We start from the raw sequence: 23,071 nt of genomic DNA, 5'->3' as shown, positions 1-23,071 counted from the left end.
GTAATAAGAGCGGTTGTTACTTGCGAGAAAATGTATAAAAGTCATTGGCCTTTTTTTTTCCTCCCCGGCGAGTTCTAACTGAAAAGTGAACTTCGGCTTCCATATTTAAAGTTGCCATGTGTGTTTTCAAGCGTTGACCGGTCAGTGGAGGCAGCTGGCTTTAACTCTGGAATGCAGCAGCTCTCCGTTTACAGCCCACGGGTAACTGTAAGGCCTCAGTAAACACCAAAATACTTTCTTTCCTTCTCCCTCTTTATCTACTCACTCGCTTGCACTCCCGATGTACATTCATGCAGACGCACACACACACACACACACACACACACACATACATACCACAGTCACCCTGTCAGCATGCACCTGTGACTCCCAGAGCCTCTCTTTATATGGAACACATGCTCGGGAATCTCACGGCCCTGGCTGCAAATGGCTCCGGCACTTTGCAATAGAGCCATTCAAGTGTTTCATTTCCTGCCGAAGGAGTTAAAAGAACTTCCAAGGGTAATAGAAAGCCAAGCAGGGTTGCATTCCGTAGGTGCCCAAGAGCGTGCACACACTAACACACAAACACACAAACACACACATACACACACACACACACACACACACGCACACGCAGACAGCAGCAATCCCACGTCAATAGCTAAACTTTGATCGCTGTTTCCTGTAGTCACTGGTATTTTGTCTGGTGGTTCAGAGAGGTTGTTCGGTGGCTAACGAGTGTTAGCATGTTAGCTGGAGAGGGCACATTTTTCTTATCGCACACAGGCAAACAGCAGCATCACACGCATGATAAACTCAGTTCACCTCAGCTCTACTGAGCTTTTTGGTCAGCTTATTATCTTATTGTTTTGGTTTCCAAAATTACTCTATCAGATGTGGTGGGTTTTTTGGCCAGAATAATTTAATGCATCTCATCTTCAGAGTTGCCTCAAGTTGTAGCATGTTAGCGTCGTAGACAGCTGTGGCGTGAAGACAGAGGTGCTGTCACCTTTTAGGTCGGGTCCCTCTACAAAAGATTGTCAAGATTAGGTAATAATGAAGCTGGGGTAGTTGTCCACTTTGTGCTGCTGGCCATTTAGCTTTCCTCCTGAGACATGATATGCAATGCTTGTGTGTAATATAGCATTGGTAATGATGACCAATATATTTTCTGTGTGATTCCAAGTAGGATATGTGTGAACTGCTACTGGAGATTTAAAAGATTTCACACTATTGAAATAACCTTTAAAAATGGGAAAAAAAACAAAAAAAACATGAGAAAATGTTAGAATTAAAAAAAAAAAAAAGAAAAGAAAAAAGAGCAATAACAAGATGTTGATTAAATCTGTGTCTGATTTGCTGCTCCTGCGGTGAGAAAAGTACATGTAATTAATCAATTGATCACTTAAAAGCGGCTGCGCTTGATAAATGTTTGTTATTTTTCACCTATAGTGAGCAGTTTAGAGTCAAGGTAATAAGAACCTTGATTATAATGGACCGTCTAATTAGATATATTTAAATGTACATTTTGATTCGTTTCCAGCACTTTGACTGAACATGATCTGGGTTGTGTTTGCTCGAGATCATCCTCTTTCAAAGCTTTTCCTCCTTCATTCCAGAGGTCCATGAAATGTTTTACGGTCGTAGAATTGGCAGAGGTTTGTGTTGGATAACACAGTTGTGTGTTGCAGTTGCAGGATGTGTGGGGATTTTTTTTTGTTGGGAGGGATGGTGGGGGTGGGTCGGGGCGGGGGGGCCTCTGTGAGCATTACTCACTGGAGCTTTGTGAGATGAAAGAATCGGGGGAGATTGACAGCTCGGCTCTTTTTCCGTCTTTCATTGTCTCATCAACATACTGTCTCCTGCAGTGAGGAAAACTAATTATGTCTTCGACCCCCTGCTTCACCCCCTCCCCTTTTATTCAGATCATCATCACACTTGGAAATCATAATGAGTTTGTGGCCGACCACTTTGGCTTTGGAGAAAGGAAGGGAAAAAAAAAAATTCAGAAGGTCCATTTGCCTCCACTCAAACAGGCCGCTGGCAATTACGGACAACCTTTTGACCCTCGAGAGCTGTCGCCTCAAATTCTTTCAGGGCCTGACTGAGACTTAGTTTAGTCCTGCACACCTGCTAGCTTCCTCAGCTGTACTTTAAACCAGCGCTGTAAAACCAGGATTTTACCAATTCCTTTTGTTATCAAAGCAGAGAGGGTATGTGACAGCCATCTGCTGGGCTGCTTTTAATTATTTGGTATAAAACAACGGTAAAAACATTATGGCAGGCGAGGATCTGAAAGGACGTTGGTATTAGCTGCGCAGCAGATGGGCTTCACATCTGGGCTGGAGAAAGTTAGTGAGGGCGAGAGGGACGCTGTGACAAGGTAACGTGGCTGGGAGCTTTTTTTTTTCCCCCGCGTCCCTTTGTATCGGATGATCTCCTTCACCCGTCCGTCCTCTCTGCTCGCTCTGCGCCGCATCCTTGGACAGCTGGGACAAAGAGTTACTTGGAAGTGTTTGGATGTGACTGAGGCACCGCGAGTCCTGCTGAGAGAAAATAATTGCCCATTTAACCTTGTGATGTCAGACATTGTTGACAAAATGCAAGAGTAGAACACATTTTAGCTGGAATCAGATCAGGTACCTTCAGAGAAACAGCTGCTCGGCTGGAAACTGAATATTTCCTCAAATTGCTCAGAAGAAAAAAGTACATCGTTAGATGCTTTTCCAGTGTTACATATCTGCAGTTAATGATGTTATGAGTTAATTTGTTAGTATTTTTTGGTGATTATCTTTTCCTTCCTGATGCCTCTGCCTCTTCTTCTTCTTTTCTGGTTTGTTTAGGGTTTACATCTCTTGTGTTATTGTAGCACCTGCTACAACACCAGGTAGCTTTAAGATAAAAAGGACCCTGAACTAAACCATGTTCAAGCTTAACAACATATATTTTCCCTTTGATGTTCATTCGTCCGTAGGTAGGGGTTCTTGTAAAGGCGCTAACATTTGCTCCTGGACATTCAGTTTGGCAGACTTCCCTTGATTCAGTGTGATCCTGTGAAGGAAATAATCAGCTTCACATTATCCCAATACCCTCTAAGTAGCTTGATGTCTTAGGTCTTTGTCGAACAAACCGGAGTGGCAACAATTAGTGGATTGATTAGTTACTTTTTAAAGGAAAAATGATAAATATTTGCTGGTTTCAGCCTCTCAGATGGAAGGATCTGCTATTTTTCTTTGTCTTACTTGATATTAAACTGAATATATTTAGGTTTTGGACTGTTGGTTGGACAATATAAGCAATATAAAGATGTCACCATGGATTTGAGGAAACTGTCTGGTTGTTAATCTGTTATTTGGATTGCATTTTGGTTTGCCTGCAACACTGAAGAAATCTGGTAACTAACATTAACATACTTATACTTTTTGGAGCCCTGTAAGCATGTCCCTTCGCCTTTGCATCATATAAACGAGCTCAAACTGCGCTCGGCCAGGACGTATTCGCTACCTGGCAGATGCTTTCATCACCAGTAGATGGAGAAGAAAAAGAACGACAAAAATCTTACTCTCTGGTGCACCAAAAAACCTACCAAACCGCGACCCCAAAACCGATGCGTGCCCCAAATGCGAGCTGTGTGTTCACACTCTGTAGATCTAAGCAGCCGCTGTGTACTGCGTGTAGTGGAGTATTGAGACCGAGCAGAGCTATTCTTCTGTGAAAACCGTGTGATGAAATGTATTCTCCGAAGAAAGATTACATTAAATGAAAGTTGGAAGAGCTTGTATCCTTAGAGACTGAGTTAATTAAATTTGTAAATTCCTCCCAAATCATCTCCCTATCATACTGGTGACTCGCCATACAATGCTGCCAAAGAAGTATGTCACAATGTGTTAAGACCAGTATACTTTGGCTGTAGACGTCTAGATGAGAGATGAAATTAAAGGCCTGCAGAGACCCCCCCCCCCCCTCCCCCACCACCCCCCACCTCGTGTTTTCAGCAGGTTCATCTTTTGTGAAAACACTCCTCCAGTGACGAGAGATAATCACTTATTAATGTCAAGACGGTATTTGATTTTGTCTGCCATGCAAAATTAAATTACATCTAGCTTGAAAGATTCAGTGACTTAATGCACTGATTGGATATATTTCAACTGTTACGGGCTTGTTAATCTGACACGCTGCAGATAACATCCTGTGCTTTCTGGCCTCAAATCGCAGATGATAACACAAGGTGAATTTAGTCTGGAAGTCCAAAGTGTGACAGCCGCTGGAGACGAGTGCATACTGTAAAGTCACCCCCCCCCCCTACTGAAAGCGTAGCATGGTGTACTGCAGGAGGGGAAGACTTCTCCCCCAGACTGTCAATAAGGTTTTTTTTGTTATTTTGTCACCTCAAGCTAACTGAAGGTAGCTGGTTTTAAATTGTGCGAACATGCCTGGCATTTGCATCAGAATAACTTGTCGCTCTCCAATTAACTGGTGACAAAGTGGATTGGAGATACGCTAAGTAAACATGCCGGACGCCTGACACAATGAGGCAAAAGCCGCCTGTCTGTCATTGTTCCAGGGGTAATTGGGAAGGGGGTCTGAGAGAAGCTCAGCACCCTGAAAAGCAAACTCTCGCACGGGCCCTCCCACTAAGTCCTAAGCCTCGCTTCCCTCGCTGCCTATCAGACAGAAATCACCAATTACAGTAATGGCAAAATCCTGCAGCCAATACACAAAGGCTGACAATGATGTGACACCTTGCCGGCTTTAATCAGGATGTCGGGCTTCATCTCTCAATTGGGAAGCCCTCTGTCACTCGCTTTGGTACACAACTTTCAGCTGCTTTGGTCCGGTTTCATACGGTGCTGTTATGCTATTTGGACTTCGTCAGGAGAGAAACTTTTTTATATAATCATAGCCAGTAACTTCAGCGAGTTCATACAGTCTGAGCTCTGAGATCTAACCCCAAGATAGCTTGCTTGCAAGTTTAGCAAGATAGCTAGTAGGTATTCTCAATAACATCGCAATTTCCTGGCCAAAGAAAAAACAGACAACAGTAGTAGAAGGTTAAAGAGAGTTTTATTCATACACAGAGCTGGGCATTATTTGAAATTTGGCTTATTCTGATTATCTACAAAGCAGTTTCTTCATTTATGAAAAAAAAACCCAACTTCTTAGACGCTAAAATATCAGAACCCAAATTAAACAGCCCAGAATTGCTATTAGTTGTTATTTGAATCTGGAATCACCTGAAATGAAAGAATAAATGAGGCTACATGAAAGAATAAATGAGATCATGACAGCAGTACTGTGTGCTACAGACACATTTCAGTCTTCGCAAAAAAAGTATTAAGTTTTGAACTAGACCTAATTAACACCCGTATGAGTTAAAGTCTTTCATCAGCTTGTTCGTGCAGGCTGAGGCACACTGACATCTCTGCAGTCTGCTGGGTGAAATCCTGAACCTCGCTCCATCACATCACCGGGGGGGGGGGGGGGGGTTGACACCCCCGACGACCGGCTGATCATACGTGTGACTTCCACAAGGCCAGAATCTGCCTGATATACTGACAAACCGACATACTGTATGAGTGTGTGTGTGTGTGTGTGTGTGTGTGTGTGTGTGTGTGTGTGTGTGTGTGTGTGTGTGTGTGTGTGTGTGTGTTTGTGCTCCACACTGCTGGTGGTCCTCTTCTAGTGGAGAATCTGCATCACAAACACCCCTACCAACACACACCCCATCCCTCACCCCTCTCCCTCCCGGGTCCCTCACCCACCCACCCCCTGCTGCTTCTTTCTGAGCCTGAATCCACACAGCTCTGCGCAGAGCAGCCGTCTATATAGATATGAATGGTTCCACCAACTATTCTTGAGTTTAATAGTGAAGGATTAAGGCAATTCAGACAGATTTACAAAGGAAGGGCTGGGGCAGCTTTTTTTTTTTTTTTTAATTGTCCCAGTGTGACTAATGGCAGTTGTGGGCATTTTAAGAGACAACACAATGTGTTCAAGGCATTGGCTGCTGATTATTTCCATGTGGAGGCTGAGAATTTATTTGACCAGAGCGTGGTATTTGCAGCAGGGATAGATTAAGAAATTGCTTTTCATTCCTTTTTTTTTTCTTTTCTGTAAAGACCCACTTTGACAGCGTCTCTTTGTGCCGTACCTGCTTCTTTCTCCATCTCAAACAAAATAGAAATATGATTCTGAGCAAAGAAAAAAAAAACAGTTAAATACAGATTGAGCTTCTTTTTTTTTTTTTCTTGTCTGGCCGGTCTCCAAACTTTAATCAGTTTGCTGACTTCAAGAAGGTACAAGACTTTCCAAAGGCTTCTTCTTTACCCAGTAGGGAAAGTGATTCATCTGCTCAGCCCGCAGTTTTATGTAACCATTCCTCGCCTCTGTCGTTTTAAGCAGCTCTCTCCATAAGCTGGCCACAAAGCCATGAAACAGCCAAAATGAGAAAACATTATACAGCTAATAGAGCTGTTACAAAAAAAAAATGCCTTTCTAGATTGCTTAATGCCACCAGGTGCCACCTTGAGCATGCTGGGTGTATTATGTTGCTCAGCTCACAGCAGTGTTTTGAAGTCCTTCTCAATATCACCGCTATTTTCTCCCCGAGCTTCGCTGATGATCTCTGACATCTCATTAGAGTGTCTGTTATTCGTATTACCTGCGCTAAGGCGAAGCCATCGCGCTGGATATTGTGAAGTAAATTTCTGTAACCAGCCAAAAGAAGAAAAGAGTCATTATCAAGTCCAATATATAGTTGGCAGCAAAACAGAGACACTTTGCTCGAAGGAGAAAGTACAAGCTATGAGATTGTTTCCCAAGATACATTTTCAAGGCTAATTATCTTGCAATAATGACATCATTATAATGATAGTGAGCCGGGGCTCAGACTGTTGAAGAATGAAGCTTTGTTCACACAGCACTCACACACAGTCTGCCATGAACAAACACAACTCAAATCATTCTTTTCTTTCACCTAAAACAAATAATATCATAGAGAATCTTAGATATTCAAAGGAGCTGCAGGTATGTGTATTTAAATACAGATTTCTGCTGAGATTACAGTGTTATATTATCTCGCTCGGATGTCCAGTTCTACAGTTAGCTTAATGAAATGAAATATTGCAATTTATCTCCGGATATTCACTGTTGTTCACCCGCCTTTTTTTTTTTCTTTTTTAAAATAAGTGATTTCATGCATTTTCCCTGACTTTTGACAGCCCTCTGAGAGGTGCTGTGAACTTCTGCTGTCAGCTGTGGGCTTTATGCACAGGTGGAGAGAGCAGCAGGCAGAGGAAAAAGTCAAGTCGAGAGAAGGCAGAAGTCACAGCCCTGAGCTCAAATAGTCTTGCGGCTGTGAGGAATTCTAGTCTGCTCTCGTAGTCTGTGGCTGGAGGAGCTGGCACCTCCTCAGTCTCCGTCTGTGGTGGGGTTTCTCCAGTCACTCATTCACTGAATGTTTTTGTAGGATGACAGCTCCAGAGGAAAACATGTTTTGGAAGATGCTCCGATGCTCATATGGACCATCTTTTCTGTTCGTCTGTGAAAAATAAGACCCCAACAACAAAATAACAGGCTTGGACCTATATTTGATATTGATAATATTGAATATCGCAATATTCTATACTGTTGGAAATATTGTAATTTCCCACCATATGTGATAGTTTTCTATTTTTTTTTGTTTGGCAGTAATATCATATATCGCTGAAGCCTGAAAAATATAGGTGGAAAACCATGGCTAGGTAAAAATGTTAAAGGGACCCGAGCAAAATATTGTGTTGGACAATTTCTCGCATTTTTGTTGAATGAAAGAATTGATTATTCTAGAATATCAATACATTAATCAGTCAGTTACAGTTAGTTGCAGACGTAGTCAAGATGTATTTTTGCCATAAAAGAAGATTTTATTTGAAACGGCGACCCAAAGTACCATGTGAGCACAATTTTGGGGCCCGTGGAGCAGCTGTTCACTTAACCTAGTTATAATCAACTGTAGTGTAGAAGCGAGGCACTTTGAAAAGCTTTTCTAATCATAGCAAATGTTTTCAGGGGGATTATCAGTTTAACAAGCGCAGTGGCAAACAGCAACATCTCCCACCTCAGCAAGCCCTCCTGCAATCCTCTGTCCAAGGTCAAAGGTCATATTTGCTTCATTCATTGCCCTCTTCCCCCAGAAAAAGACTCGGAGAGAGGATTTAGGTTGTGCTCTCTCTCTCTCTCTCTCTCTCTGGGAGCCCTCTGGTTTATCTAGCAGGTGTAGCAGCGTCTCTCCATGCAGCGAATCTGACTCTGTGCCCAGCCATTACGGCCTGGAAGCCAGCGGTGACTGCGGGGAGACGTGCTGTAGGTGTCGGACAAAGGACAGAGGATATGCCTTTGTAGGGCAGAGAGGGGAGCTGGGAGCCAATCTGTGCCGAGTTCGGCCGAGCAACCTGAGAGCTGGCTTTTGTCTCCGCGAGCAGCCGATCACTCAGCGCAGCTCCGGCTGAAAACCGGCGGAGGGCGGGCTGCGCTGGTTACGAGTCTGGGAATACTCTTGTTAGACTCGACAGCTTTTTAGCACTGAGAACAGCTTTTACATGACGCTCGCTAATAAATCATCGTTATGAATTTGATCTAAACAGATTGTTACACTCAATGAGTTGTGGCAAACCATCTCTGAAATTGTTCCAGAAGCCTGATATGTATTTCTTTTAATTTTTTTTTTTTTTAAATCCCACAATATCCATAAGCGCCACAGAGATCGAGTCACTGCTTGTCTCTCTCTGTGTTTAGCAGTCATTAATCATAATCAGTTAGCTGCTTCCATAAGTTAACAGAATATGAACATGAAAAGATTTGGCTCAGGAGGCCGATCGTTTAAAGGATCAACACTTTCCACGCGGCGGTACACACGAGTTTACCACTACAAAGTGTCTCTCCAGGACAAATACGCCTGGTGTGTGTGTTTTTGTTTTTTTCCGTGGAGTGTGAAGCGACACACCCAGTCGCGAGCGTTTGTGCGCTGCTGTCTGGTTCCCTTCACGTCCTGTCATTTGCTTTTTGTCTGTGCATAAAGAAGACATCAAGTGAGCTCATAGCAGACAGATGAGCGATAGAAGAGTTCACTGCTGATGACAGACACACACACACACACACACACACACACAAAAAAAAAGCCAATCCCTGCAACTACAGTCAAGCCACTAAGTAGGCTTTTGTGCAATTTTTCTTTTTTTTTGTTCCCCCTTCCACATGCCGTCTGGCTGGAGGCCTGTCTGGAGTGTCTGGCCTTGGGGTTACTCATCACGAAAGCGGCTGCCGGCATCAGGCCGTCCCCTTGATTACAGGGCTGCTGCTGAGTCGACTGGGCGTTCCGGTCTTATCCCTTATCACCAGGTGCTCTTTCACTCCGGCTCTGCACCGCTCTTAACGTCCTGCAGATGCAGGCGATTGATTCAAACCCAAGTGCCCATTAAAATGAGTCCCGTACTTTCCCTGTAAGGTCATTATCACTGTCATTTATTGGATCAGTGTGGTTATTTGAAAAACAAAAACAGAGGCATCAGAGCGTTTACCTTACAACTGCCAGCGTGAAGGTGACTAAGCATGAACACCTTTCAGCATGAGGTATTTTTTAAAATAGAGACGTCAGAATCACAAGGCCATGAGGAGACGTCGCTCTCCCCTTTCCCCTGAAGTATCTTTAAGGCTGTTAAAATAATCTTATTCCATACTGTCTGACACCGTCATATATATTCTGTGTTAGATTGTGCATGGCAACCATAAGGCCGTGCACCCAGGGCCTGATTATCCCAGTCCTCCTTCCTCCCAGTCAAGACTAATGCAGTACAATACAAACAGTATTGGTAACCTGATGGTCATTTTCTTGATTACTCGTGAAAACAGTAAAAATGACACAACACAACATCCCAGAGCACAAATTTAACATATATCTGTGTTTTATTTGAAGTGTTGATCCATTAGAAGATATATTTGTGGAACCAAGAACCATCTCAGTGTAGTTTCACATCTCTTCTCTCAGGCTGCTCTCTGGAGCTCTGGTGACAACAGGTTGGTGAGCCAATCAGAAGAGAGGACGCTCAGAGCCTCTCAGAGGTCTACGGTCTATAACCATAGATGACTAAGAAGTATACATATTTATAAAGCAATGGGTTTTCTTTATTAAATGATCAGTTAAATGACTCATTGTTTCAGTTCTCCATTTACACTGTGCCATCTTTAGCCTGGAGCTCCACACATCGATCAATACTCTTATCTTGGAGTTTGGTCCATCCGCTGTTATGAAAAGTTCTCATTGTTGGGTTTCTCTCTATAATTCTCTGTAAAGTAAATCTGTAATGCGTGTTAGGATTTGGTGCTGTACAAATGAAATTGAATTGAATTGAATTAAATATAAAGGTCTTAAGAAAAGTATCTCGACCCTTCTAGAAGAATGGGACCCCAGATTACATATGGTGCATATGGCCCTTTATTATTTGCACCATCAGATGATCACAGTGGTCCTGGGGCTTTTGGGGCAGTTGTCCAGGTTGCCTGGTTGGTTCTGGTTTGACCTGAAGGTTCAGGGGAGGTCGGTTGTTTTTGCTTGTTGTCATGTCGAAATGAGATTTCACTTTGATGAGGGTGAGACCCTCTGGAATGAGGTGTGTTTGCACTCTTTGCTGCTTCCTCCCACTTGATGTGCGGCAGATTGCTTTCTGTCCTCTTGGAAAATGAAATCTGAAAAACAGCAGCCACGGCTGCTGAAATAACCAAAGTTGGCGTGCTGTCACTTCATCTGAACTTGTCGACAGATTCAAGGTGCTCAGCAACCCCAGACTACAGCGCCGAGGGAGCACATTCAGCACCTTACGCAGCTGTCTGCCGGCAGTTTTTGAGCAGGGGTCATTTTCGGTGCTTGCTGGACTCGTCTTAGACTCTGATTTAACGGTGTGGTGTCTTGGAGAGCTGCAGGCCTGGCCTAGATCTGTTGGCAATCAGCGTCGTGTTGGACTAGACTGCTCTGAGCAAAATTACAGAGGCGGCTGGAGGGGCCCTGGATATGATTTCCCTGGGATGGAGCCCGTCCAAGACTGTGATTAAAGAGCATATGAGCACTGATTAATATGATCATCTTCCTGATGACAGAGGTATTTCTATAATAAATGGATGTTTATGATGCCAGCCCTCAGCGATCATATGTCCCCCACATCCTGCAAAACGGCAGCGGTGGCTTTTAATTTGAAAATTTTAATATTTTTCACGTTGAATGCCAAAACATTTAGATTTATTCGCTGGTGATAAGGGAGTGAAAGCAGCGTCAGGAGCAGCTGCCTCTGTGTGAAGCAGCAGATAAATGCGACTATAGCGGGTGAAACCTCCAAATAATAGCAGTGCCTCCGGATTGTGACCAGGTGTGCACCATCGGTCTGCGGCACAGTGCATTTTTGTGAATTGTATCACTTATCAATCCCCCCGTGGTGCTCATACGTCCAATCACGCTTTCAGATTGGAGCGCAGGGCCCTCAGGCTGCGCTTTGACATTTAAAGGAAGCAAAGAGGTTGGAAGGCCATTTGGCTGCTTAGCGGCCCCTGTAAATATCCAGCGTCGACCGCGCCTGCTCCTCGCCGTAATCGGCTCTGTGTCTTTTCACTCCGTGGTCTTTGTTTTATTAAGATAAACGATAAAGCCGCTGTGTATGCACACGCATATCTCTATGCTTAGCCCGGTCGTGTATTTGAAAAGACGTGCCTCGCAGCTGCTTGTAGTGGGGGGAGAAAAAAGGTCAGTGAGGCGGCGGATAAGCAAAGCCAAGCATGTACATTATAACAAGTACCAGTGCTTTCATTTCTCATCTGGCTTGTGCCTGTTTGTTTCACAATGTATTCTCACTGACAGTGCCGGAGTTAGATAGCATCATTATAACACAGCTCACCAGCAGAAAAAAAGGGGGGATTTGGACAAGCATGGCGTATTTTTATGACTTCATCAAGCTGCCTGGGCAATGAATTCAGGAAATTCAGCAATTAAGCACGAGGATATCAGGTTGTACATCATGCAGCCAGGCACTTCTTGTGGGGATTTACTCTGATTAAGTGGGTTCAGATGAAAATGGACTGTGAACAAAAACCGAGGTTTATTTACAAACTCGCGGAGCTTTTTCCTCTGTTTTTGACCCTGTCATTTATTTCCAGCGACCTCCCTGAAAACTAGTCTGCATCTCAAAGCGTTTCGCTCCGTCCCACCACGCCACCTCACATCACATTGCATTACATCCCCCCGTGCACACACACACACACACACACACACACACACACACACACATGCTGGCCTGCTGTGTATTGTCACAATAATTATGATTGCCAGAGTAAGTCAACAAATGTTCTTATTTGGCAGCCTGGGACGTTCATTACAAACAACTGGGCCCCATGTTTCTTAATGTGGACGGTTAAGGATTTTAAATCAAGAGGCTCTGTTTTACGTCTGTGGTGAATACATGGGGGGGGGGGGGGGCACAATCAAGCTGCAGTACACATGTAGTTTATGTTCCATGTGATTGTTCTGTGAATCATACTGCTGTTTCCCATCTGTCCCGCTAATCATTTTGACCTTTTTTTTTTTAACAAACACGACCTGGTTCTTCTGCGAGACACCGGAGGAAATTACACTTCACACCTAGCGTTAAAATACGGCTCAACAGACTTGATTTGCTTCACTGCTCATATTTTATTTTATCTGTGGTGGCAAAACTGTGAAAAGAGGAAACATACATGATTTGAACTGGCAGTAAAGCTGGAGGAGAGGATTGCCGCGGCGTCACATGAACGCCTCAGAAGTTGGTTTGAGCTGCAGAATCAGAATGAGTCCAGTGAGATTATCCCTATGAGGTAAAACGGGGGGAGTATGGCCGCCCTGTGTCGGATAACAATCAGCCTTTATGCATTTTTGAAAATTTTCTCTTCACTTTATCACTGGAAGTATATTTTACACCATCCTCGCCACTAGAGGGCCCCATTCTTCGTTGGCTGAGCAACAGAAACCATTTCCATTTGGCGATAGAAATGTGCCAACAAACAGCATTTTAGCTATCCTTTCAGTGTCTCATTACAGCAACAGTGGTTGTACAGAATTAGGGCTGAACGATATGCAAAACAAAAAAATCATATTGTGATTAATTTGTTTGATTCATGCGGTTAATTTCTCAGCCCTGTACAGAGTGTTTGGATCAATGTGAAGAAAGCCTTTCCTAGACTGGCCAAAAACTGCTGCACCCACATGGGTATTATTTTATTCATTAACTGTTTATGAATTGAACTGTCAAAAATGTCACTATATTGTAATATAAATTAACTGGTAATAATAAATCATTAAGATAATCAGATAGATAAATAAGATAATTAACTGATTAAAGAAGAATCTTTAAAAACAAATGTTATATCAAACATATTTGTGTTTATATAAAAGAGGAATATAGCTGACATTTTGCTGTCAGATCTATCAGTAATCAATATCAGTCTCACACTCAGGACTCTGACATACACAGCATTACAACTGAGAGACTGAATATTGTTTGTCTGTTTTCTGTAAAGGTGAATCAGCCTGGTGTCGCCTCCCCCCGGTGTGTAGACCTGTCCATTTGTGACAGGATCACCCCAAGATGTGTTTTAGTGCCCAGTGTGAACAGAGCCATCATTTCACCATTACCGGCGTATGATTATGTAAATTCAGGCCACGGTACAATGGAGTCGAAATGACTCTATTCATGCCCTACATGAGGGAAAATAAATATGGCTATTGCAGACCCAATTCTAGCTGACTTGAAGAAATCAGGGATTGTGCTGAGAGCCACTGATGATAGGCTGCCAGCCCTGCTCCCTAATTTGGATACTGACACAGGAAAGCTAAGTGCTTCTTCAATAAGCGGGGTCCCTGCTGGCTTAACAATTATGTAACAAAGCTGACCACTGATTTCTGCATCTGTTACAACCAGCAAATGGCATTTTTGATATGAACATGCGAGCGTGCGGGCCACGGGAAACTCCGCTGCAGGTTAAAATGAGCTCACCGTCGGGAAGAATTGGAGGCGCAATCATGCACAGTGTGCCTCACGTGTGCGTGTCAGTGTAGCATGAATGCAATTTTCCCTTTGCTGACCTTCCGCTGTGATTCTGATTCTGGGCTTCGCAGTGGAGCACAGGGGCTGTACTTAAGCTGTTAAGTGTGGGTGATGCACTCTAGGAGGAACAAAAAAAACAAAACATTTACCTGCTTGAGCACTGGGAGAATTCAAGAGGGGGGTTCTTTTAACTGTAGAAACTCTTATTGACATCTAATGCGCTTCCTCTTTGGCCGAACATCCACCGTCATCTGATAAGCACATTTCATCAGACCTCACTGTTGCACTTAAGAAAAAAAAAAAAAAAAAGCTCTGAGGAAAAGAGAATTGGATTTGATACCTCTCTGTTGATCCGCAGAGTCGATGTGAATATATGATAGTGGGGTCCTTGAACTGCAAAAATAATGAGGGGGGAAATTTGATGGCTGTGTTGAGCTGTCAGCGGTGAAAACATCTGATATGTATTAATAATCATCCCATCACCTCTGAAGCTGTCAGCCCTATAGAACATGAAAGATCCCAGCCTAGGTCTCCTTCAAATCAGGCCCCGGCTAATTGCTTTCAAGCAGAGGCGCCTTTGACCTCCCTGCATGGTCACTAAAGGTGTCCCCGCCTAGACCGGCATTGTTATGCAGCGAGCACCCTGTCCTCTGCCAGGCTCTTTAAAACTCTATTTTCAAACACAGTTGGTTCAAGGGTATTTCATGCACCTCCACCTGAAGCGTTAGCGGTGAATTGGCATCGTCGGACTATCAAACTGTTCCAGAGATGATGCCGCCACCGCTTTGATGGGAAGATACGCTGCAGCTTTTTTGCTGCGTCCTGACACCAAAAAATCCACATGGTCTTTGTAACGGAGATCTTGTAAGCGAATTATATTGATCAGATGGGATGATATAAAGTCCTTCAAGGATCTGAGTTTGGTTTTAAAAGGGAGGGGAGCAGAATGAAGTTGTGGGTTTATCACAACTGTTCTTACGGTGGCCCTGAGAGCTCAACTTAAGAAAACACATACAAATAGACAAAACACAAACACATTCAGAAAACACAATCCATTTGACAACATGTGCTGCAAATACTTGCTATACACTCAAATACACAAACACGCTGCAACAGACAACACGGGCCACCGGACTTCCTTCCAGAAAGTGGTTTGTAGGCGAGAAAACCAAAACAGGCTAAAACGGGCTAAAAGGTTATTTAAAATTTAAAAATAAAAAGATGCTATCCGTGGTGGCATGGCACCGAGTGGAAGTTGTTCAATGCTTGATCTTGATCCCACCAGCGAAATCCAATGAACCACTGTAAAATCCTCAGCTCATGCAACGCATTTTTTTTGAGAATGAGTGAAGTCTTTTAATGTCATCCAAAGTGGTTTTTCATTTAACTTTACTAAGCTGCCTAGCCTTGACCTTAAAGGGGAATTCCACCAACTATACACATGAAAGTCAGTTTACTAGTCCTCCGTGGCTCTAGAGGAGCTTTGTCAAGTCTTTTCAAGTCTGAGAAAATAACTCCTGACGATGTCTTCAGGCTTGGATAATAATCCAATAATAATAGCTGGAGTGCACCTTCAAATGCACAGTATGTAACTTGTGCCAATAGGGGTCTCTCAATCAAAACAATAACAAAAGACGGCATTGGGTGATGTTGGTTGTTGTCTTCACCGCCATTGCCGTAAGCTTCTCCTGGTTTGGATTCCTTCAGTGTTAGTGGTCCTCTCCGCAACAAACAGACCAGGTGATCATGGCCGTTTATATCACTGAATAAAGCAGTTTCACATTTAAAGTCAGTATTTTTCACCGATTGCTGTATGGCGGACATTTTTAGGGTACTGTGCGTAGGCCGCTCCTTAAACGTACGTTTCTCCTGAGCTGCCAACATTTAACATAAGCCACTCTCTGCTCTGTTATGAGAGTCACAACATCAAGTAGAAGTAATCCTGATTATGTCATACCTTGTTAGCGTCAACCACGCCCGGGACCAAACTGTCGGCAGTCCTTTTTTTCTTCACAGGCTGCTGTAGATAATGTGTTAAAAAGACTTCAGTCTAATAACCTGAGTCTCCCCCTGAACTGTAAATATTCAGCTCAGCTGCAGCGATGAAAGAGGAAACTGAATAGACCTACACAGCATGTCAAAAGCATCAACAGAAGTCAGAGTGTAAAATATTTGATGTAATGAGGAGCAGAGCCGGCTGGTAAAGCAGCATTTTAAGTATGTTTAAGGTAGATTTCCATCGTTAGCCTCCTCTCTTCTGATTGGCTCACCGACCTGTTGTTACTAGAGCTCCAGAGAGAAGCCTGAGAGAGGAGATGTAGAACTACAAAAAAAGTTTATATATCTTCTCATGGATCAACACTTCTAATACCGGAAAAGTTTAAAATATGAGACCTTTATTATTGATTTTTGCAAAAAAGAGCAGCACAGCTTTAAGCTGATGAAAGAACTCTTCATAATGTGTCAAATGTGCTTTTACTCAGCACATAGTGTCAGTTGCTGCTCTAAAATGTCCAAATGTCTGCACTGTTTCCTTTGTCAAACATTTTTCATTTCCACCTTTTGACACTGTAAGTCAGACGTGCTTTGCGTTTGTTTTCTGTGCCCACATTGAGCCCAAAGGAATTTTTTTTTTTTTTTCCTAAAGGAGACATTTGACATTTCCTGTTCAAATTAAAAAAGATTAAAAACCTTTAAAACACTGTTAAACACCAACAATCCCGTGCACGTCGACACAGATAGTGCTGTTGGCGTTAAGACACACAAGCACATCTTGAAAACAGCAGTAATTAATATATGAGTTTATAGCATCGGTACGGTCCATGAGGCGAGCACAGAGGCAGAGAAAAAGACGCTTATGTAATGAACTACCTCCGCTCTGCTGTTTTTTTTTTTTTCTGCCTCAGAGTTGAATCAGCCGGCTGAGTGAAAGAAGAGGATATTAAAAAACGCACCGTCTAATGTATTCATAAGATATTCAAATGCAGAGCACGCCGGTGACTGGCTTCTGGATCAGTTAGCTTTAAAGGAGGAGCTTTTCAGGGTCACTAACACATTTTCTAATATTGAAAAATGAATGCACAAATGCCTTTCCAGTCTCTTTAAGAGCGGCATGACAATTATACAGTTTTCCGCCGTGTTAAGCCCCACAGGTACGCTGTCTGAGAGCGGCTGACTGGGTCTGCTCCGCGTGATGTCAAGTCAGTCATTAATGGCTTGTCACCACAGTGCCTCCGCGGGGGGGGGGGGGCAGAGGAGCAGGGTTTTTCTAGAATAATGCACAACTCCGGTCTACATTCACAGCCCAGAGAAATGGAGAGTGACTGAGTTTTCTTTCTGAAAATCACCTTCGTGGAATGAGCACCTTTTAGCCGAACTGGAACACCGCGTCCGCTAATACCGTTCACTGATCTCATGATCTCAGTGGAAACACAAGGGCCACGGCTCTCGCTGTCACCCGTGGCGGTGGTAAGGGAGTGAAGGAGGGGCAGGGATGGGCTGGGCTAGGCCGGGGTTGGGCTGAGTCATTGCTACTGCAGCTGTGGGCCAAAGGGGGGTAAATGGGGCAGATCTGGTGCCTGAGCCTGCGTCACACTCTGGAAAGAGGAGAAGCTGTGTGGGAAAGTAGCTCATCATGCTGCCTGCCGGCTCTCTGTCTCAGGCAATATCACTGCTGCCACTTCAATCATGAGTGAAGAGCGCTGCCGTCCTCAGCCAGAGCCATATATTCTTTTTTTAAATTAGCACAGGGTTGATCAAACTCAGCCTGCTCAGGCTGGCGGGTTAAGACCCTGGTTTGACCGACAGCTTGCATCAAGGTAGGTGTAAGATCCAGCATGTTTGGGGCTTGAACTGTACTAGGGACCAAAAGTCAGGATATCTAAAAGGCTAGATCTGGTCTGAGATTGGTAGTTTCAGACATGTTGCATTTTGGGAATTGTATGATCCAGCGTTTTTGGAGCTTGCCCCAAAATAGGGACTGAAAGTGAGGATATCTGAAGGATCTCAGGATATTCAAAAGGCTTCGACTGGTCATTAGGTCAGCAGTTTGAGACACCTGGTCCCACTCATCTAACCAAACATACCGCTGAGTTGCATCATGGGAAAGGCAGAATCCAGTGTCTTTGAAGCGTTTGCCATACAAGGGACTAAAAGTCAGGATTTCTCTGCCTCTGCTGCATCCAGTTTAACGGCTCTCTTGTTAGTCCCTCAACTTTATGGATGTTCAGTTCCAAATAACTGGAGCCTTCCCCTTTCACGTCATAGTGATGTATTGTAATAGAATAAGATCACAACATGTAATCCTCCTTCTTAGATTAAGACATTTTGAATATTTGTTGAATAGTTAAAGGCAGAAAAAAAGCAGATCTTCAGTATGTTTTGTCTGTGGTTGCAAGCGATACAGAAAAAGGCAAAGAGATGGATTTGGATTGCATCACCATGAATCATTATGTTTTCGTTTTCTTACCGCTTTCTTAAAAACAGCATGTGGGTCCTTTTCTTTCTTATTGATGATCTGAAAAAGTGCTGTAGGAGATTTATGTTCAAGGCAGCGTGTTGTGTCACAGCTAGTTACATTTCCAGTGAATTTTCAAAACATTACGTGCAAGCCCCGCCCACCTCGACCCACCATCCAAAAGTGTAAAATAAGTTGCAATGTTTCGCTATTAGTCACTGAAACTTTACTTTATATGTCTATTCTGTAAATATCAGTGTCACTATATGCACATGCAGGGTAGAAAAATGCATCTGCAGGGCATGAAAGCAAATGTCAGATTAAAGCAGTAAACACAGACAAGAAGCATCACTTAGTGCCCATAAAACCCAGACCAGAATTAGAAGCGGGAATGAGAAAGGTCCATATTTCAAGGACACCGTCTGGACGGGGGCAGAGAAAGCAGCCAAATTGGACGGAGTTAAGCTGCACTAACTGCTTGTTGTGACTCGGGAGAGAAAACACAATCGTCCCTTTGACCGGCCGACTCCGCTGAGAAAGGATACATTGTTCCTGTGTTTTGGGTGGATTATGAAGGGACATGTCACAACAGCAGGTTTTTGACAAGGTCTTGGGTGTCCGCTGTTGTGTGCTTTACTTGTGAGGAATGCTGATGAGGCCTAATGAGGTTTTAATCCAGCCGGAGTTATTAGTGGCAGGTCATCTTACAACAACCTCGGGTCAGGCTGCATTAAGGCTGCAGAGGTCCGCTCCTATTGGATCACTGAGCATGACACAGACACGTCAGCGCTTCAGCAGCTTTTAACCATCCAGAGAAAAGGGTTTTATCCTTTGTCGTCTCTTGACAGTACAATTTGCAGACTTTGGAACATACCACACCATCAAACGATTATTATATGAATTGCTCATGATGACATGATCGACCGGAGTCATGAGATTACGGTGCCATTTAAGAATCCACATGTTCTCTGGAGTTAATTCTTCATTCACAAGCTCGGCTTTCATTTGAAAGCACTTTGCTGATCCGTGGAAGAAAAAAAAAAAGACCCAGGAAACAAATCAAAGCACGACGTCTGACAAGTGGCTTTTACCTCAGAGTTCAAGTCGTCCCCAGGACAGCTTTTCAAACTTGCTAAGACTTGTTAATTAATATGTTTTGCCCCAAGAGCAGCATGAGTCATCAACATTTCACAGTATGTTTACAGAAAGGATTTTTGGGGCTGTTTAGTGTTGCAGATTTGCAGTAAGCATTTTTTCTTTTTGAAAGCATCATCTCCTTGGGGTGAGGTTTAGTAATCCAAAAAGCTTACTCTTTTTTTTTTTTCCTCACCGGGGTCCTTAAGAATGGTGCTGTAAAATGATGGTGATTATAATTAAGATAATGATGATAATGATGTAAAGGTAATGGAAGTTGCACTAGAAGCAGCAAGCACAGCTGCAGAAGTAGCAGCAGCAGTGATACACTCCAGCTTATCAAACTCATTTTCTTTAGGGTCTGTAAGCAAATGAAGAATATTTCTGCTTTTTAATAATACAAATCATCTTCAGGAACTTTATAAAAATTAGCATTTATATCCTAACACAAGAAAGAATAAAGCACAAGAATCAAGAAAAACAAACATCAATTTTGCAAAATACTTGAAGCAATTTTCTTTTGTATTGTTAACAGGTCGAAATTTTGCAGTAGCAGACTTAAAGCAACACTAATCAGAGTTTTTTGGTATAAATGGATCAAAATATTGTAATATGAACAGGGTAGGTGTCGTGACAAACAGTATTGCTCAACTCTGCAGTTGCTCTCTGTTATGCGTGGCATTTCAGCAACTCTCATCTCATTGTTTTTGTCTATTCTTAACTCTCATCAATTCATCTCCAGCAGCAGCTATTATCAGTGGAAAAAAGCTCTAATTAACCCACTGTGCACTCCCTGCCCAGCACCAAACAGCAGACAAAGTTAGCAACTAGTTTATGAACAACAACTTCACCATATCAACTTTATAAAGTGACAATATGTCAGTGTTTTTTTTTTTTTTTTTTTACGTCTTGTTCAGTCGCCAAGAAATGTGCTGCTTTATCGACCTTAAATCACGTTTGATTTCCATGTAATTATAATGATTGATTTAGCAGCAGCAGTAGCAGCAGGAGGAGTTTTAGCAGCATTAGCAAGTAGTTGTAGTAACATTCGTAGCATTAAGAGTAGCATAAGCAGCAGCTGTAGCCGTGGCATCATTAGTAATGACAGCAGTGGCTGGTGCTTCAGCAGTGAGAGCAGCAGCAACAGTAGTGGTGCAGTAGCAGGGGCTGTGCTGTCGCAGTAGTAGCATTAGGAGTAGTTACGGTAAATAAAAGGGCTGTAGGTCTCTGCTGAGACATTACATGGCACCAGTGTGGGTTTTAAGCTCCATCTACACAAGGTTGTTAAGTTCAGTGTCATCATTTACCATTGGTATTGACATCTAATAAATAAAACTGTGTATATGTGCTGTTTAGCAAATCTAAATGTGATAGCACTTAGTCGGGCAGCCAGACACTTGAAATGAGTCACTCAAAGAGCCAGAGATAATTGGTGTGCATAAGACTGGTGTCAGAGGGTTATAGGTACACCCCTCTCCCTCTGAGAGGCTTTTTCAACAGCTCTGTCATCAGGGAGAGTAAGTGCCTGCTTGTTCCACTGGAAATGTTGGAATTAATTGAACTGAATTGTTATTCATAATCTACATGTTGCAGTTTTCCACTGGCTAGGGGGTAACGCTATCTTCCGCTGTTTGCACTGTAATTGAAATTTCGATCATGAGGTGTAAACATTTAGGAGCACGCCATGAATATTCATGAGCTGGGTGAGTGTCTCTGAGTGAGTGTTGGCGGAGGAGTCAGTGCGGCTGATTTGTGACTGGTTCGTACATGTGTGTGTGTGTGTGTGTTTGGGGATGTGTGTGTGTGTGTGTGTTTGGGGATGTGTGTGTGGGTTTGCCCTTCGCTTATTGACATGTTCTTGTCTAAACAGCTCCATCCCAGGTCAGCGAGGTCATCAAGGAGAAAGTGCAACAGCGCAGCATCCAGCTCTCCTGGCAGGAGCCACAGCAGCCCAACGGCGTCATCACGGAATATGAAATCAAATACTACGAAAAAGTGAGTTTGTTTGTGTCTTCCTGAAACCTTTTCCCTTCCTCTCAGTTCGCATTCACTTTTTGCCGACTCCTCATTTTGTATTCTATCTGCATGCTGCTGTGAGTGGAATTCACAAGATTCTGCAAGTACCTTCTTTGTCTCATAATTGCAATAATGAATGAGATGCTCATAAGATTTTAATCAGGCTATAGTCCTTCACAGCCACCCCCACGCACATGTTAGCACGCACACACAATCCGTGACTGCTGCACTGCCAGAATTAGCAATCTGTTACTGTTATCTCCTCTCCCCTCCCACATAGATTATACTGCTGCCCCCCCCCCCCCCCCCCCCCCCCCCCACTCCGTGTTTCAAGTCTGAACACATCAGCTCTTTACAGCAAAGGTTTAATGGAGCGAATTTAACCCCGCAAATCAAAGGCAGGGTAGCAGAGCTCCGGTGCCAGTCCTGCTTGGCCACAGCCTCTCGCACACACACTGACAAATCAGTCTCCTATGTCACGTACTGTGGCTTTGGTCTGCCCAGCTGTAAAAGTGGAAAATTGGAAACAACGACTACACCCCTAACAGACCCTGGCATTCCATTTGGGCTTTTGCCGAGCAAAACATTTACAGTTCAACAACAGAGTACACAATGCGTGCACACTGTGCATCCAAATGGATTCTTTGATGGAGAAGATATATTTTTATACGTGTTTATGTTCTCTATGTGGCAGGACATCTCATAGTGAGGCAGTTATTGCAGTAAAAAATTTGAGGTTTTTCTGTAACCTACAATAAATATAAAGCATAATTACCAATTTTATGAATCTCAAATATCATCAAAGAAAAGCTGGTACTAAACTCTGCTGGGCTGCGCAATATGGCCTATAAATAATAATAATAATAAATAAATAATATCGCAATATTTTTAGGCTATATCTCGATACACGATGTATCTCGATATTTTGAAATATCTTCTTAAGCACTTCATAAATGAGCAATTTAACCCTTTGATGCATAAAATCCCACCAGTATGATGACTGTAGTCCCTGCATTAAAACATTCTTCTTTACTGTGAATTCACTAGTGTTTTCAATTGGAGCAATATTAAATTTGACAATAAAAAAATGGGCATTAGACAAAATTCCCTGAGAAAGACATTTAACGAATTTGTCCGCTTCCATTTTCAGTTACTGTTTCTGATCACGTATAAACTCGCTTTGGCGCTTCACTTCTTCTTCGTTCTATCCAGTTCCCTCCGCCCCAGATACAAAAACACACACACACACCTCACCTCCTCTATGTCACACACGTGGCACGATATAGTCATTTGCTACATCCCACGACCAACAAGCAGTGATATATCCGGTATAGTCATTACATCGCCCACCCATAGGTGGACTTTGCTATGGCTCAATAGTTTG

The 23,071-nt window shown here is 43.1% G+C and overlaps 1 protein-coding gene across 8 annotated transcripts in view; it reads left to right on the top strand.

Moving 5' to 3' along the window:
- Positions 1-23,071, top strand: part of epha7 (eph receptor A7) — a 94,367-nt gene that overhangs the window by 47,568 nt on the left and 23,728 nt on the right. For all 8 annotated transcript variants that reach the window (XM_056404979.1, XM_056404981.1, XM_056404978.1 and 5 more), the window contains exon 6: positions 21,542-21,666. In XM_056404979.1, coding sequence (XP_056260954.1) covers positions 21,542-21,666 — 125 coding nt within the window. The remainder of the gene's footprint in view (positions 1-21,541; positions 21,667-23,071) is intronic.

Source organism: Seriola aureovittata, chromosome 19 (genome assembly GCF_021018895.1).
Source record: "Seriola aureovittata isolate HTS-2021-v1 ecotype China chromosome 19, ASM2101889v1, whole genome shotgun sequence".
Classification (NCBI taxonomy): domain Eukaryota; kingdom Metazoa; phylum Chordata; class Actinopteri; order Carangiformes; family Carangidae; genus Seriola; species Seriola aureovittata.
This window is presented reverse-complemented; position numbering and strand designations above follow the sequence as displayed.